This window comes from Cetorhinus maximus, chromosome 13 (assembly GCF_964194155.1).
Source record: "Cetorhinus maximus chromosome 13, sCetMax3.hap1.1, whole genome shotgun sequence".
In the NCBI taxonomy this organism is placed as follows: domain Eukaryota; kingdom Metazoa; phylum Chordata; class Chondrichthyes; order Lamniformes; family Cetorhinidae; genus Cetorhinus; species Cetorhinus maximus.
The window spans coordinates 108591704-108605989 of record NC_135891.1 but is presented as its reverse complement, the minus strand read 5'-3'; the positions used below and the strand labels follow the sequence as shown (position 1 = coordinate 108605989).

The 14286-nt window shown below is 44.0% G+C and overlaps 1 protein-coding gene across 8 annotated transcripts in view; it reads left to right on the top strand.

The window, feature by feature from the left end:
• LOC144688934 (transducin-like enhancer protein 4) overlaps positions 1-11868 on the top strand; it is a 200474-nt gene extending 188606 nt beyond the window's left edge. For all 8 annotated transcript variants that reach the window (XM_078555984.1, XM_078555980.1, XM_078555983.1 and 5 more), the window contains 5 exons: positions 1757-2004; positions 4301-4448; positions 6665-6815; positions 9670-9746; positions 10420-11868. In XM_078555984.1, coding sequence (XP_078412110.1) covers positions 1757-2004; positions 4301-4448; positions 6665-6815; positions 9670-9746; positions 10420-10527 — 732 coding nt within the window. In that variant the 3' untranslated portion in view covers positions 10528-11868. The remainder of the gene's footprint in view (positions 1-1756; positions 2005-4300; positions 4449-6664; positions 6816-9669; positions 9747-10419) is intronic.
• Positions 11869-14286: the final 2418 nt, after the last annotated feature.

Below are 14286 nucleotides of genomic sequence, written 5' to 3'. Positions count from 1 at the left end.
GTGATAGGTTATCAGGGGGTAGGTGGGATGCAGATTTGAGGTTATCAGATCAGCCATGATCATATTAAATGGTGGAGCAGGCTTGAGGGGCTGAATGGCCTACTCCTGCTGTTCATATGTTTGTATGTGGCTAATGCCAATTTGATGTCAAAATGTCAAGTGGGGCATTTTAGTATGTTAAGGGTGCTATAAATACAAGTCGGTGTTCTTGTACACAGAACTTAAGCTGTATCCTATAACATTCAGTATCATCTCTAACCTGCCCTCATGTACTTAACATCGGTTCATATGTGCTGTGACATTTCAGCAGTTTTAACAATGGAAAATAACAATTAAAAGTGGGAAAAGAAAGAAATACTTTCATTTATGTAGTGCCCTTCACAACCTTAGAATGCCACAAAGTGCTTTACAGTCAATGAAGTACTTCTGAAATGTAGTCACTGTTGTAATATAGTCAATTTGGGCACAGCAAGCTCCCACAAACATCAGTATGATAATGACCAGATAATCTATTTTAGCGATATTAGTTAAGGCATGATCATTGGCCAAGACACCAGAGAGAATTCGACTGTTTTTCTTCAAGTAGTGGCATGGGTTCATTTACATCCACCTGACAGGAGATGGGGCCTCTTTTTAACATCTCATCCAAAAGATGGCACCTCCAACAGTGCCACACTCCCTCATTACTGCACTGGAGTGTTTGCCTTGATTTTGTGCTGAAGACTGTGGAGTGGGATTTAAACCCACAAATTTCTGACTCAGATGAGTGTCCTAGTTAGCCATGCCTGGCACCATTAAAAAGAAAAGAGAAACAAAATATACCTACCCCTGGTGAGAAAAGCCTCCAGTATACCAAAAAAAACCCTCTATTTTGGAAGGTTTCTTCTCTCAACGCCTCACACCACCTTACCTTTTTGAAGTATAATCACTGTTATGATGCAGTCAATTTGCGTAGAGCAAAGTCTCAGTAACTATAAGTTAGGTAATAGACCTATTGGTCTATTTTGATGTGTTTGAGAAAGGTATTTTGGGCAGGGCGTCAGAAAACCCCTGCTCTTCTTTGAATGGGGCTGTAGAATCCTTTACGGACAGGAGGGACGTTGGTTTATTATCATAAAGACTGGCCATGAATCATTCCCTCAGTCAACCCAGATAATGTACTCAAGTTCTGCTGTCCTGCTCGATGCCAATTATGAAAATTAACATACCCTGAAGTGTGTTCCAAGCCAGTAAGATATATCTCAAAGTTGATAGATTGTCCAAACCCTGCAGCGCATCCCAGACTCAGTCACACCCTTTGGGGATAGCTTCCTGGTAAGGAAAACCTCACTTCCCATTAACGAATATCATAACATTGCAGAGTTTAGCAGCAGAGATTTTTGGACAGCAATTGGGGCAGGAAATCTGGATGAATTCCCCATCCCTAACCCTAATTGCACTGCTGAACGCTCCTGACGAACACCAAGTTAAAGTTGCCACGTAAATACAATTTATTGTTGTTGTCGCTCATCCACTCTTGAAATTAGCAAAGGAACAGTGTTGGAGATTGAACCTGGGTTTTTCCTGATTTGAGCTCCTCAGTGACAGGGTCAGTGGGGGAACTCTACCTTATTCCGAATTATTCACCAAAGATAGATTTTCAGAAGTGCAGAACGTGTTTGTGTTTTCTTAATGACAAACAATACCAGTTAAAATAGAAGCCCATCGCAGGGGACCTTCAAGCTCACCTCACGATTGCCAAATCCTATGTTTCCAGAACCGAGACAACTATATCCGTTCCTGCAAGCTTCTCCCTGATGGCCGAACGCTGATAGTAGGTGGCGAGGCCAGCACACTTTCAATCTGGGATCTGGCGGCACCGACTCCACGCATAAAAGCTGAACTGACGTCATCGGCCCCCGCTTGCTATGCACTCGCCATCAGTCCTGATGCTAAAGTCTGTTTCTCGTGCTGCAGTGATGGCAACATTGCTGTATGGGATTTGCATAATCAAACCCTGGTCAGGTAAGATATGGACAGCCAACTTCTTTGTATCCTGTTTGTTTTTTTCCTAAAGTTAGTAACCCTTGGCTCTTCGGGTGAAGGCAGCCTCCAGTATCATTCCTTGGTTGGTTGCCATTCTTCACAGGAGAACCTTCCCAATGAATGGCTGAAGGATAATCAGTTGGGTGATGGCCATTAAAGCAGAGCTTGATCTTGATCCTCGTCCTCACCCAATGCCTGCACATGCGCATTTTACTTTAAGATGCTCCTGGGTGAGATTTTGGCCGGGGGACTGATTTAATTTAATATTACGGATATTTAGCAGCCAAAGTTAATGACGAGCAATGCCAGGATCAAAAGCTTAGTGCATTTTGGAACTCTACACAAGGGATAAAATATTGGAATATTGCTGGGGAACAATCAGCACTGGTGGTAGAGGCAGAAACTTTAAACTCTTTTTAAGAAGTACCTGGATCTGCACCTAAAGTGCTGTAAGCTGCAGGGCTATGGGCTGGGTGCAGGAAGGTAGGATTAGAAAGGGCACCTGGGTGTCCTCAGGCTGGCATGGACAAGATGGGCTGAATGGCCTCCTCCTGTGCTGTAACTTTTCTATGGTTCTATGGCTTGGGCTGTTGCCTGGGTATTTTAGGTGTAGCAATTAGGGAAGCACCCGCTACTGTTGCTTTTTAGCCATGGTATAAGTATAGGCCCAAATTTTCATAATGATACCATAAAAGATAGTGGGAGGGAATTTTCGAGTTTAGGGTAGCTGAAGGTATCGTTGCCAGTAGTGGAGCAATCAAAATCAGGCTGAGGCTACAATTGGAAGGGTAAGTGAGATGAATCCATAGTGGTAATGTCACTGGATCCAGTAATCCAGAGACCCAGGCTAATGCTCTGGGGACATGGGTTCAAATCCCACCACACCAGCTGGTGAAATTTAAATTCAGTTAATAAGGACCTGGAATGTAAAGTTTCACATCAGTGAAGGCGACTGTGAAACTAGAATTGGAAGGATGTGGAGATCCTGGAGTTATAGGGGTGGAGGAGGTTACAGAGATAGTTAAGAGGCGAGGGCCATCGAGGGTTTTGAAAACAAGGATGAGAATTGTGAACCCCTCAAAGTAGTTGAGCTTTGCAGACTGGAAAATGTTTCAGCTCCAACCCCCAGCCGGGAATGTTATTTGATCTGCGATGGATTAGCAACAGGAGTATTTCAATTGGTCGCAACAGTCCTGGGATTAGGAAAGAAAGATAACCAGACCCCCCTTCCTAATTACCAGCCAATGAGCTCTGCTGGTGCTTCATGCACATGACTTTGGACTAATTTAATTAAAATTCTGGATATTTTGCGGCCATCTGAGGAGGGATGAGCACAGGAGCGGCCTTGACCGTAAGGACCCTCCAGTTGAAAATGCATTGGTGGTGATCATCGAGGCTCAACACCCATGGAACAAAATTCCAGCACCTTCTAGACAGCAGGGGCTGGATTTTTAGCCTCCACCAGGGCTGGAATCAGAGCAACCTAGACACTAAACTAGCTGATCCAAATTTTAATTTTGTCAATGGCCACTAAAAGCAACTAAATGAGGCAGACCGGTTTTTTTCCAGTCAGCCTCCAGGTTCCTGCAGGTGGTGGGACCAGACTGACTTCCTCCCAGCAGCAGACCAGGGAGCCAGTGGGGCCTAGGGGCCTTCCCAAGCTGCCTGCCTGTATGCAGTAGCCTACTGCACCCTGTGGAGGGGTACTCCTGCACCCCACCCCAAATGGTGGTCTGGCTGCAAAAGCCATTTTGAAGCACCATCTCTCTTACTCATCTTTCATTGCAGGCTGCTGCTCCTTTCAAGCTGGTAGGCCTCTGCTTGGCCCTTTTTTTGGCCTTCATTCATTCACGGGATGTGGGCTTCATTGGCTTCAGCTTTGAGAATCCCACCCCCCAACTCGCTGCACATTTGTAATTGGGTGGCAAGCCCACCTTCTGGCCAGTAATTGTCCACGCCAGGGAAAATCACATCGAATGACTGTTTTCCCCACAATGTTGGCTTCTGACCCCCATTTGAGCCCGAGGGTTGGATTCAGAAGCCCACAGGGAGGAACACGGAGAAAATGGCTGAACAGAACAAAAAAACAATAGAAAGCAAGATTGATCGAACCAGGAGTTTATTGCACTGTTCAATTCAGATTCTATAATATAATCTATTCTCAATCATCTCCTATAATATTTGCAGCAATGGAATCTATTCTCGTGAGTATAACGCATCTCTATTTAACAATATTTAATTTCACCTAGTCTTTTTTTAATGCTCTGTTATGTAGGCAGTTCCAAGGTCACACAGATGGGGCCAGCTGCATTGACATCTCAAATGATGGGACTAAGCTGTGGACTGGTGGCCTGGACAACACGGTCAGGTGCTGGGACCTGAGGGAGGGACGGCAGCTTCAGCAGCACGACTTCACGTCACAGGTACAGAGCCTGAGGAAGTACTCCACGTAGGGAGCAGTGGGGCTTCAAATAAGTTCCAAACAATCAGTATTGACTTTAATAACTACCCTCTCTACTGTTATCCAGCTGGGTTGGGACCGCTCTCATCTGGTTCCATTCTTATCTATCCAGTTGTAGCTAGAGAATCACCTGCAATGACTTCACTTTTCCCTCCTGCACTGTTACCGCTGGTACCCTCCCAAGGATCTATCCTTGGCCACCTCCTATTTCTCATCTGCATTCCGTCCCTCAGCAAGATCATCCTAAACCACAGCATTAGTTTCCACATGTACACTAATGACACCCAGCTCTACCTCACCACCACCTCTCTCCACCCTTGCGCTGTCTCTAAATTGTCCAATTGGTGCTGAATAACCAGAAATTTCTTCCAACTAAATATTGGGAAGATGAAAGCCAGTGTCTTAAGTTTCTGCCACAAACCCTGCTCCCTCACCACTGACTCCATCCCTCTCCCTGGAAACTCTCTTGAGGCTGAACAGCTCTGTTCACAACCTTGTTGTCATATTTGAGCCTGAGGTGAACTCCCAACCATTTACCTGCACAGTTACTAAGACCGCCTATTACCATCTCCAACCCTGTCTCAGCTCGTCTGGTGCTGGAACTCCCATTCATGCCTTTGTTACTTCTAGACTCGACTATTCCAATGCACCCCTGGCTGGTCTCCCATGCTCTACCTCCCTTTCCTAACTCTTTCCAGGCCCTGTTCTCGCTGACCTACATTGGCTCCCAATTAAGCAATGCCTCAATTTTAAAACTCTTATCTTTGTTTTTAATCCCTCCATGGCTTTGCCCCTCACTATTGCCATAACATCCTCCAGCCTTACTAAGAATGTTTCCTGTAAGCTGCATGTATGTACACAAGGACACAACCAATTTAAGATTGCCAGTCTCGCTCATAGTGTGGCACATTTGTGTGTACTGGAAGCTACAAATATTAGTACACAGGGCCCTGTTTTTTGCAGACAGAACGAACATGTACACGTTGTTCAGCTAAACAAAATAAGTGACAGCCATTCACTGACCCATTCCTCAGGGCAATACCTTGACCAGTCGGTCAAAATGCCTGCATTAAATTTCAAACAATGCTTGGCAGTTAACTGTCAGTCACCATCACTGCTGTATTCTCCATGGCAATGCCTCTACCAATCAGAGTCCACTTGCCAACCAATCAGCACTCCCTTCTCATACAGTGTAAATCGTTGTTTTCCCCTTATTCTTGCAAAGTATCCTGATGAGTGCAAAACAAAAACAAAGCTTCGACATGGCTTTTTTCAGCAATACTCAAGTTCAGATGGAGTTGGGCGATCTGTCATATCCCATAGTGCTGGGCTTGAGACTTTGCCACTTTGACAATTTGAAGCCTAATACTACCAATAGTAAAGCCATAGATTTCGCCATTCCATACAACTGTAGGTGCTTAGAGCAGAGCTAGAAGTCATAACCGCAGTAATGACTGTGCACAATCCAAAACTAATCCCACTGCCTTGTTCTCCCCGCATATCCCTCGGAGAGAAGGGCAGCCTACACGAGGTTTTTCTGAGCCAGTGGGTTGGTGTCCATTTGCCTCAATCTCTGGGATGGTCCTAACTCCGCAATGATGTGAAGCTCCTGCATTTGCAGGCTGGCTGGCAATAGCTTAACCTTCGCAACTCAAGAGCATCACAAGTCCTTGTGTGAACCTGACCAACTGAGCTGCAGAGGCCGAATAACAAGCAACTAATCAACATGGTCATGGTTTACTTAGTCGACTTCCCAACATGGGAAAAATCCTACTTCAGCCAGTACACACATTTAAAGAAACAGATAATTTTGACTGAGTCTACAACCAAAATAATAACTGGATCTGCTATACATTTAAAGCATTTTCTATTTTTATCCCAACTTTCTTTCAAAGAGGGAAATTTTGAGTTTAGGCAAAAAATGTGAAACGGACAATATGGATTCACCTGTCTGCTCTTTTGGCTTTTCCTGTTTGTCATTTGCATTGACTGGTCAATGGAGCAGGCGACTGATCTGATACTGCCCACTTCACATTTGGCGGTCAAGATCAAAATGGCCCTCGACATCTCTTCAACCCATGTTGTCAGGTCAGTGCATCGATGTTAGAAAGGAGTTGCCTGATAACAAGGCGACAGTTAGTGAACCCGTTGCTAAAAGCCCTGTTGGTTGTGTTTCAGATTTTCTCCCTGGGCTACTGCCCGACCGGGGAGTGGCTAGCTGTCGGGATGGAGAGCAGCAACGTTGAAGTTTTACACGTCAACAAGCCAGACAAATACCAGCTTCACCTACATGAGAGCTGTGTGCTCTCACTCAAGTTTGCCTGTTGCGGTAAGAATAGTCTTTGCTTGATTCTGTAAATTGTTGGAACTTTCACTGCCATGGTTTACGTTGCATGAGGCTGCATAGGAGATGCTGAACAGTTTTGACAGGATTGCTTTACCTGTGAACTTATTTTCTTACCGTCAGCCCGTTCCATTATAACACTGCTCTAGCATTGTCATGTTGAATGTTCCACTTCTGTTTAATGAATTCCTGGGATATAGCAAGGCCAGCATTTATTCCCATGCCTAATTGCCCTTGAGTCATTGCAATGAATCACTGCAGTCCAGGTGGTGAAGGTGCTCCCACAATGCTGTAGGGTAGGGAGTTGCAGAATTTTAATCTGGTGGCAAGGCAGGACTGACAATATATGTGCAAGAATGGTGTGTGACATGGAAGGGAACTTGGAAGCGATGCTCCCATAAGCCTCTATTGCCCTTGTCCTGGTAGGTGGTAGAGGTCACAGGTTTATGAAGTGCTGTTGAAGAAGACTTGGTGAGCTGCTGCAGTGTATTCTGTGGATAGTACACACAGCAGTCAAGGTGCACTGGTGATGCAAGAAATGGATGTTCAAGCTGGGTGAACGGGTTGTTGATCAAGCGGACTGCTTTGTCTTGGATGGTGTTGAGTTTCTGGAGTGTTGTTGCAGCTGCACCTTTCCAGGCATCTTCCTGTATGGCATTATAAAACTTCTTGCACCCCACCGTATTTTCATTTTGACAGCATTAGCATGAGGCATAAACACTAACAGGAAAGCTCCGTGTAAGGCAAAATTGGTATAGCTATTTGAAGTGATGTTTACCACTCCTTTACTGCACTGGAACTCTACCAGTGGAACTTGTTTTCCACTGATGCAGTTACCAAATCTAAGGGAGGCTTAACATTATCAACATCTGTTAAGCTGATGGGTAAAATGTTGCAAGCAGTATGTCCCGATACACAGGAACTTAATATGTCCAGACTTAACACTAGTGTGGATATTGGGTTTCAGTTGGCCTCCTTCTGTGCTGTAATGTTCCATGATCCTGACCAATATTGCTACAAACATCACCATAAGTAGTTTAGCTGATAAATCATCTCACTGCTTTTTGTGGGATCATACTATGACCAAAATGTCTACCATGGTCCCCTACATCACATCAGTTGGTGAAATCCAAAGTGCCTTGTTAATGTTGAGCGGAGCACTCTGGTTGCATTTGAAAGAGGGGACCAGCAAGTTCGATCATCTTCTGTCCAAAGCCAAAAACATGACTTGAAAGCATGTCTTTATACAAAATTACTGCAAGATGCCAGTTACATTTTAGACCTTGCCATTTTAATGAAGAGCTACTGTGATGGTAGTGAAGCCAACAACTTGAAAAACACATTTTATGGTCAGATTCAAATTGGAGAGCCATGTAAAGTGAAAATGGCTTGTGGGTTTGTTTGCCCTGTGACCCCGCTCAGGGTTTAGGTGACTGCAGTGTGCTCCAGGCTGTGACTCTTTCAGGGTTTGGATGATACTGCATTCGAGCTATGATGCACAAAGACTTTCGATGACTGCAGTGTGTTCAAACTAATAAATTGAGGATTTGACTGGCAGTGTGTGCAAATTGACACACACTGAGCACCTAAATGCCTGTAGTGTGTTCTGTGATGCACACACTGATGGTTCAATTGACTCTGGCAGCGTATTCAAACTGTGACAGATGCTGGAGGTTTGCTTGATTCTGTAAATTGTTGGAAGTTTCACTGCCATGGGTTTACAGTGCTTTCCAAACTCGATTGTTTTCCAGCCGTTCTTTATTCTGTGTTGGATGAGTGGACACTTTGAAGCAGCAAAACCCTTTTTAAGCTTCTTTACAGACAATGAAAATCCTTCACCTTGGCACACTGCCAATGTGAAAGATCACTCCTTTGGCCACCATGGGGTTTGTTAGTACGCTCAGGAGATTTTTCGTCGTCCTCTCACACAAATAGATGACTTTAGCAGCCAATTTTAATGAAGTATTTACTCCAGATTTCAGGAAAAGGGTTCCCTTGAGTAATTACCACACAGGGCCCCTGCTACACTTCTCAAACTTCCAGTTCCTCCCTAATGCAGCCCCTGAGAGGGTTTCTGAGGAAGTGTAAGTGCAGGCCTGATCCAATCTCGCCATTGATCTCCAGAGGATGCCAAGCTGATGTCTTCAAATTGCTGCTCTTATAACTCTCCTCGCCACAGGTAACAGCAATCTCAGGCTTGCAGTTAGCTATGGGCAGATACAGCAGTGAAAAAAAGACTTGCATTGATTCCCAACCTCAGGATGTCCCAAAGCGCTTTACAGCTAATGAAGTCTTTTTGAAGTGTAATCACTGTTGTAATGTACAAAATGCAGCAGCTAATTTGTGCACAGCAAGCTCCCACAAACTCCCAGGTGATAATGACCAGGAAATCATTGTTTTTTTTTAAGTGGTGTCGACTAAGGGATAAATATTGGCCAGAATGTTAGGGAGCACTCTCCTGCTGTACTTTGTAGTTGTGCCAGAGTGCCTTTTACATCCATCTCTGAGGACAGACTTGACCTCAGTTAAAACGTCTCGTCCAAAAGATAGCACCTCAAAGTGCAGCACTCGCTCAGTACTGCTTTGGGAGTGTCAGCCTAGACTTTGTGCTCCAGTCTCAGGAATGGGATTTAAACCCACAACCTTCTGACCAGAGGCTGCTACCACTGAGCTATGGCTGACAGGCAGAGCTGGTATAAGGTCTTGGGAATGCAGTGTTAACAGATTATTACTGCAACGATCAAACCAGCATTCTTAGTACTTAAAGAAACGCATTATAAAATGAATGTTTTAAAAACAAATCGCAGTATAAGTTATGATTCTGATTTTATTTTTTCAGGTAAATGGTTTGTAAGCACTGGGAAAGACAACCTCCTGAATGCATGGAGAACTCCATATGGAGCCAGTATATTTCAGGTACTGACTGACTGTGAGTTACTCGCTAACAGACATTGAGGGCTGCATTTCCTAACGGGCTGTTGTATGAGGGATGCTCTCAGGGATTCTGCATGTGTTTCCACATAGCCACCACGTGCTGGCCCCCAGTGTTTCCAGCTGGCCCTTACACTTGAAGGTGGACAAGTTCGATCTGGCCAATTTCTCTCCTCTTATTGACTGTAATAAGGGAACAGAACTGAGGCCCAGATCTATTAACATACCCCACAGCCAAGGAAGTCATGAAAGCAGGCCCAGAAGCAATGCAGCAGTAAGCCTACTAAGGATATTGAATAATGGGGAAATAGACCCATAAATACCACTGTTCAAAACAGCTAATCTGAGAATTGAAGGAACAGCACAGTTTATACCTCACTTAGCCTTCACAACAAGTTCCTATGAACCAAAGTAGAAATGACTAATTTGTTGCCTAATGATAACGTATACATGTTTAAATATTGGCTTTCGAATACCCTCTTGTGCAAGGGCACTGCCACCACGAGTTGGTGCTTTCAGGTTCCTCCGATACCAACTTCCCCTCCTCACAATATTTGCTTTCTGAAAGTTAGAAATGTGGTTTCTGTTCAGGGACAAATATGCTTTGCACAACTGAGTTAATGACACTATACTTGATTTTTTTTTCTTTTTTGCCAAGTCAAAGGAATCATCCTCAGTGCTGAGCTGTGACATTTCCGTGGACGACAAGTACATTGTTACCGGCTCAGGTGACAAGAAGGCTACAGTCTATGAAGTGATTTACTGAGCAGCAATCCCCCTCAGCCAGCAAGAAATCTAAAGGGACATCAAGCTGTTAATGGACATTGGATTTAACTAGGGACAAGTTAAGGACAACAGCTACTGCCAAAGCAGACTGCATTTGTACTGTTCAAGGCTGCAATATACTATAGAGCGAAAACTTCAGATATATTTAGGCAAAAAAAAACACATGGGGCGTTTGTCTTGTTTATACAACATAGTGAATTGTAATTGTGAAAATGTAAATATTTTTGAAACTATGTTTTTGCGTTGGCTTGTTTAGCCACAAAACGATCATTCATGGATGAAGTCCTTCCTTTTATACTGTCTTTACCTTCAGGAAGCAGGATTTCTGAAAGCCTTGTACTTAATATTGATTGACCACATCTACCACTGTATAGGGGACAAATGCACTGTGTAGAACTACTTTGTGAATTAAGCAACAGTCTCTGTGAAGTGTTGAATGTTATTGTCAGAGTAGGATCTCTCATTCTAGCATTGGTTTCTTTTTCCGTCTCATAAAACTAGTGCCACACACCTGTGCAGGACACTGTTCCACAAGGCATTACCAAAGGGATAAAAGTTGCTATTTAACTCTTCTGTCTCGTACTGTGATCACTTTGTCTCGTTTTCACCCATGTCTTACCCGCGTTGCAGTGGGACAAGTGTTGTAGGAAAGGTCGCTCTATGATTGTACCACTCATTTGTACCTTGAAACCCCAACTAACAGGAGGATGGCTTTGATGTGAAGGTTAATTTCTCTTTCGCCACTGCTCATGATACCCTAAACATCAATGCAGCCAAGAACCCTTGGATGTCCATTGGAGTCAAATGCAAATATTTATGCCCCTATTTAATTTCAAAAAGGGATCAGAACTCCCCCCCCCCACCCCCCTCCCTTCTAGCACTGTAATCTTCTCACCTTGTATAAAATTTGAATTCTGTAAATGCTTAATAAGTTACTTCCTAGAGGATGCAGCAGGCTTTGCACTAACAGATGCTAAAGTGCTGTTCCAAGAGAATTGATCAATGCATCATCACAGCGAGACACCCTGTGGAACACATGAAGAGAGTATGCGCCTGTGTGGAGCCAGGGGAGGAAGACAGTGATGCAGTGTCCTTCCTCGTGTGTGACTCAAAAGAAGTAGGTTAAGGAAAGGTGAACAGAGGGACTGAGCGTGTGATGTGCTATAATATATTGCAGCTTGAAAAAATTTTTGCGCACAAATGTGCGTTTCAAGAACAAGCTTCTCTTTTTGTACAGATCTATGTAAGTGAGTGACTGTAGAACGCTGCTGTATAGTAAGTAAAAACAAAAAAAAACCCATTAAACCTGCACCGCTCTGCCCATCACTGTACCTGTCTGTGTGTTCCATGACCGACCAGGGAAAGCCGGAAGTATAACTAGATTTAAAAGTAAAACAGTCGTAATATTTATAACAATTCGAACAAACCTACCTAATAGTAATGCTTAAAAGTGGAGACCAATCAATTGGTTCACCCTGCATGCACTTTTTTGTAAAGTGGACATTACAAGGTAGCTGTCTAATGAACTCTATCCCCAAATAATGGACCAGGCTTGGTTACAGACTTGTATGTTTGCGGCCAGGTGAGTGTGTTTCTCCCATAACCCATCCAAAACTTAGGTACCAAATACAAAACAGGTTCTGGCTCTTATGCATGTGCCTATGCAAACCAAAGTCATGACTCGAAAATACATGTTGGGAAGGAAAGCATTTGGCAAAATGCATGACCCACACCATGAGGATCAACTTGAGATGTTGGAGCACCAAGGTGCAGTGGGAGCAGCAGAATGCCTACTCCAACCACCCCTCTCCCGGACTGGTGATCTTTACACATCCTAGGATTGGGGGTGGGGGAAGGGGCTGTGGTGTCAAGGAGAAGATTGAGTGTGGCCTTTGGGGGAGCTAGAGAAAAGGTGATGGGAGTTGACTTGTTGTTTGAACTGTGAGGATTAGATGGGAAACCATTTGAGAACCAAGAGTGGCTCTCAACAGGGTCAGGGGAGTTGCAACATGGAAGTGTTGAAAACTCAAATATCACCCTTAACACCTGTACACTTCTGTTCTTCTTGAACCCAAAATACAATATCTTGGATAAAAGCAAAATACTGTGGATGCTGGAAATCAAACAAAAACAGAAAAAGCTGGAAAAACTCAGGTCTAATGGCATCTGTGGAGAGAAAGACAGAGTCAACGTTTTGAGTCCGTATGACTATCACTCTGAAGAAGAGTGATACGGACTCAAAACATTAACTCTGTCTTTCCACAGATGCTGTTAGACCTGAGTTTTTCCAGCATTTTCTGCCTTTAATACCATATCTTAGGCTTGTAAACCTTTGGAAACAATCCTGATTCCCAAGTCTGGGGGTGCTGAGTCATTGAGAATATCGAAGTCAAAGGTCAGTAGATTTTTGGGTGCTAAAGGAACCAAGGGCTGTGTGGATGGAGCGGGAAGGTGTAGTTGAGGCAGATCAGCCATGATCTTATTGAATGGCAAAGCAGGCTGAGGGGATGAATGTTTTACTTTTAGTTCTTATATACTTATGAGTTAGCGTGGGGTAAGAGCCTGCTTCTGGACAGCTCCTGCACACGTCAGCATGCACACTGAAGCAAGCCACATTTGGAAGGAATGCGCACAATGTTAAATTAACTCCTTGTAGCCCTATCTAAAATGTATCCAAGGCTATTTAGATGTGGGTCAACTTATCTATTTTTATATTAATTTAAAAAGAAACTTAAACAAATTTTTGCTCAGTAATAGATTGTTTACTGCTACAGAGAAAAAAAAACACTCATTTCCAAATTGGAAACAAAGAGCAGTTTTGAATAAATTTCAGAGATAAATGTTCAATGTAGATTCTGAAATACTAGAAAACTCTCAAAATAGTTTCAAAAATCATGTTTCCCGGGAAGGAAACCAAACAACCCCCAACCACCCAACATCAAGTTTGGGATTTTCACTTCAGGCTTTCATGTGCTGATGCAAGATGAACTTGCATTTAGATAGTGACGTTCACACCCACAGTGTTTCATAGTCAATGCTTACATAACAAGTAGTTCAAATGAACATAAAGAGGCAGTAGGCCAAATGGCCCCCTTGAGCCTGCTCCACAATTCAATAAGATCATGCCTCATCGGCCCCTTAAGAAAGTAATTTACCTGATTAGCAATGCTGCCTGTCCAATCTTAAGGTCGGCGGGCAGGCGAAGAGCCCAAGCAGCCTTCACGTTTTCCAGGAAACCTCATCCACGGGTGGGATGAAGTTTCCTGAAGGTTTTATAAAGTAAGTTTGGTAAACTTCACATGTCCCAGCTCATGTGGCACTGTCACGAGCTGGGACACGTTTAAATTATTTTTTACTTCATTTAAAAACTTTTATGTACTTAATCTCCCTGAAGCAGCTCTATGCCTCAGGGAGATTGCGCGCTTTCACGTGAAAGAGCACAGGCCTTGACTCTCCCTCCTCCACCCACCCGCACAGTAAGCGCTGAGCGCTACTGGCTATGCTTTACATTGGGCGGGCCTTAATTGGCCTGTGTAAAATGGCGGCACGCAGCCGATCACAGGCGGCAATCGGCCCCGTGCCTGCTCCCTCCCAGCCCGCCCGCCCAACATAGGTAAGATTCTACCCTATGGATCTTAGTCTTGAACATAATGACTGAGCATCCACAACCACCTGTGGATAGAGATTCACAAACTTATGAAGACTATGGATGGAGTTTAATGTCCCCCCCCCCACCTCC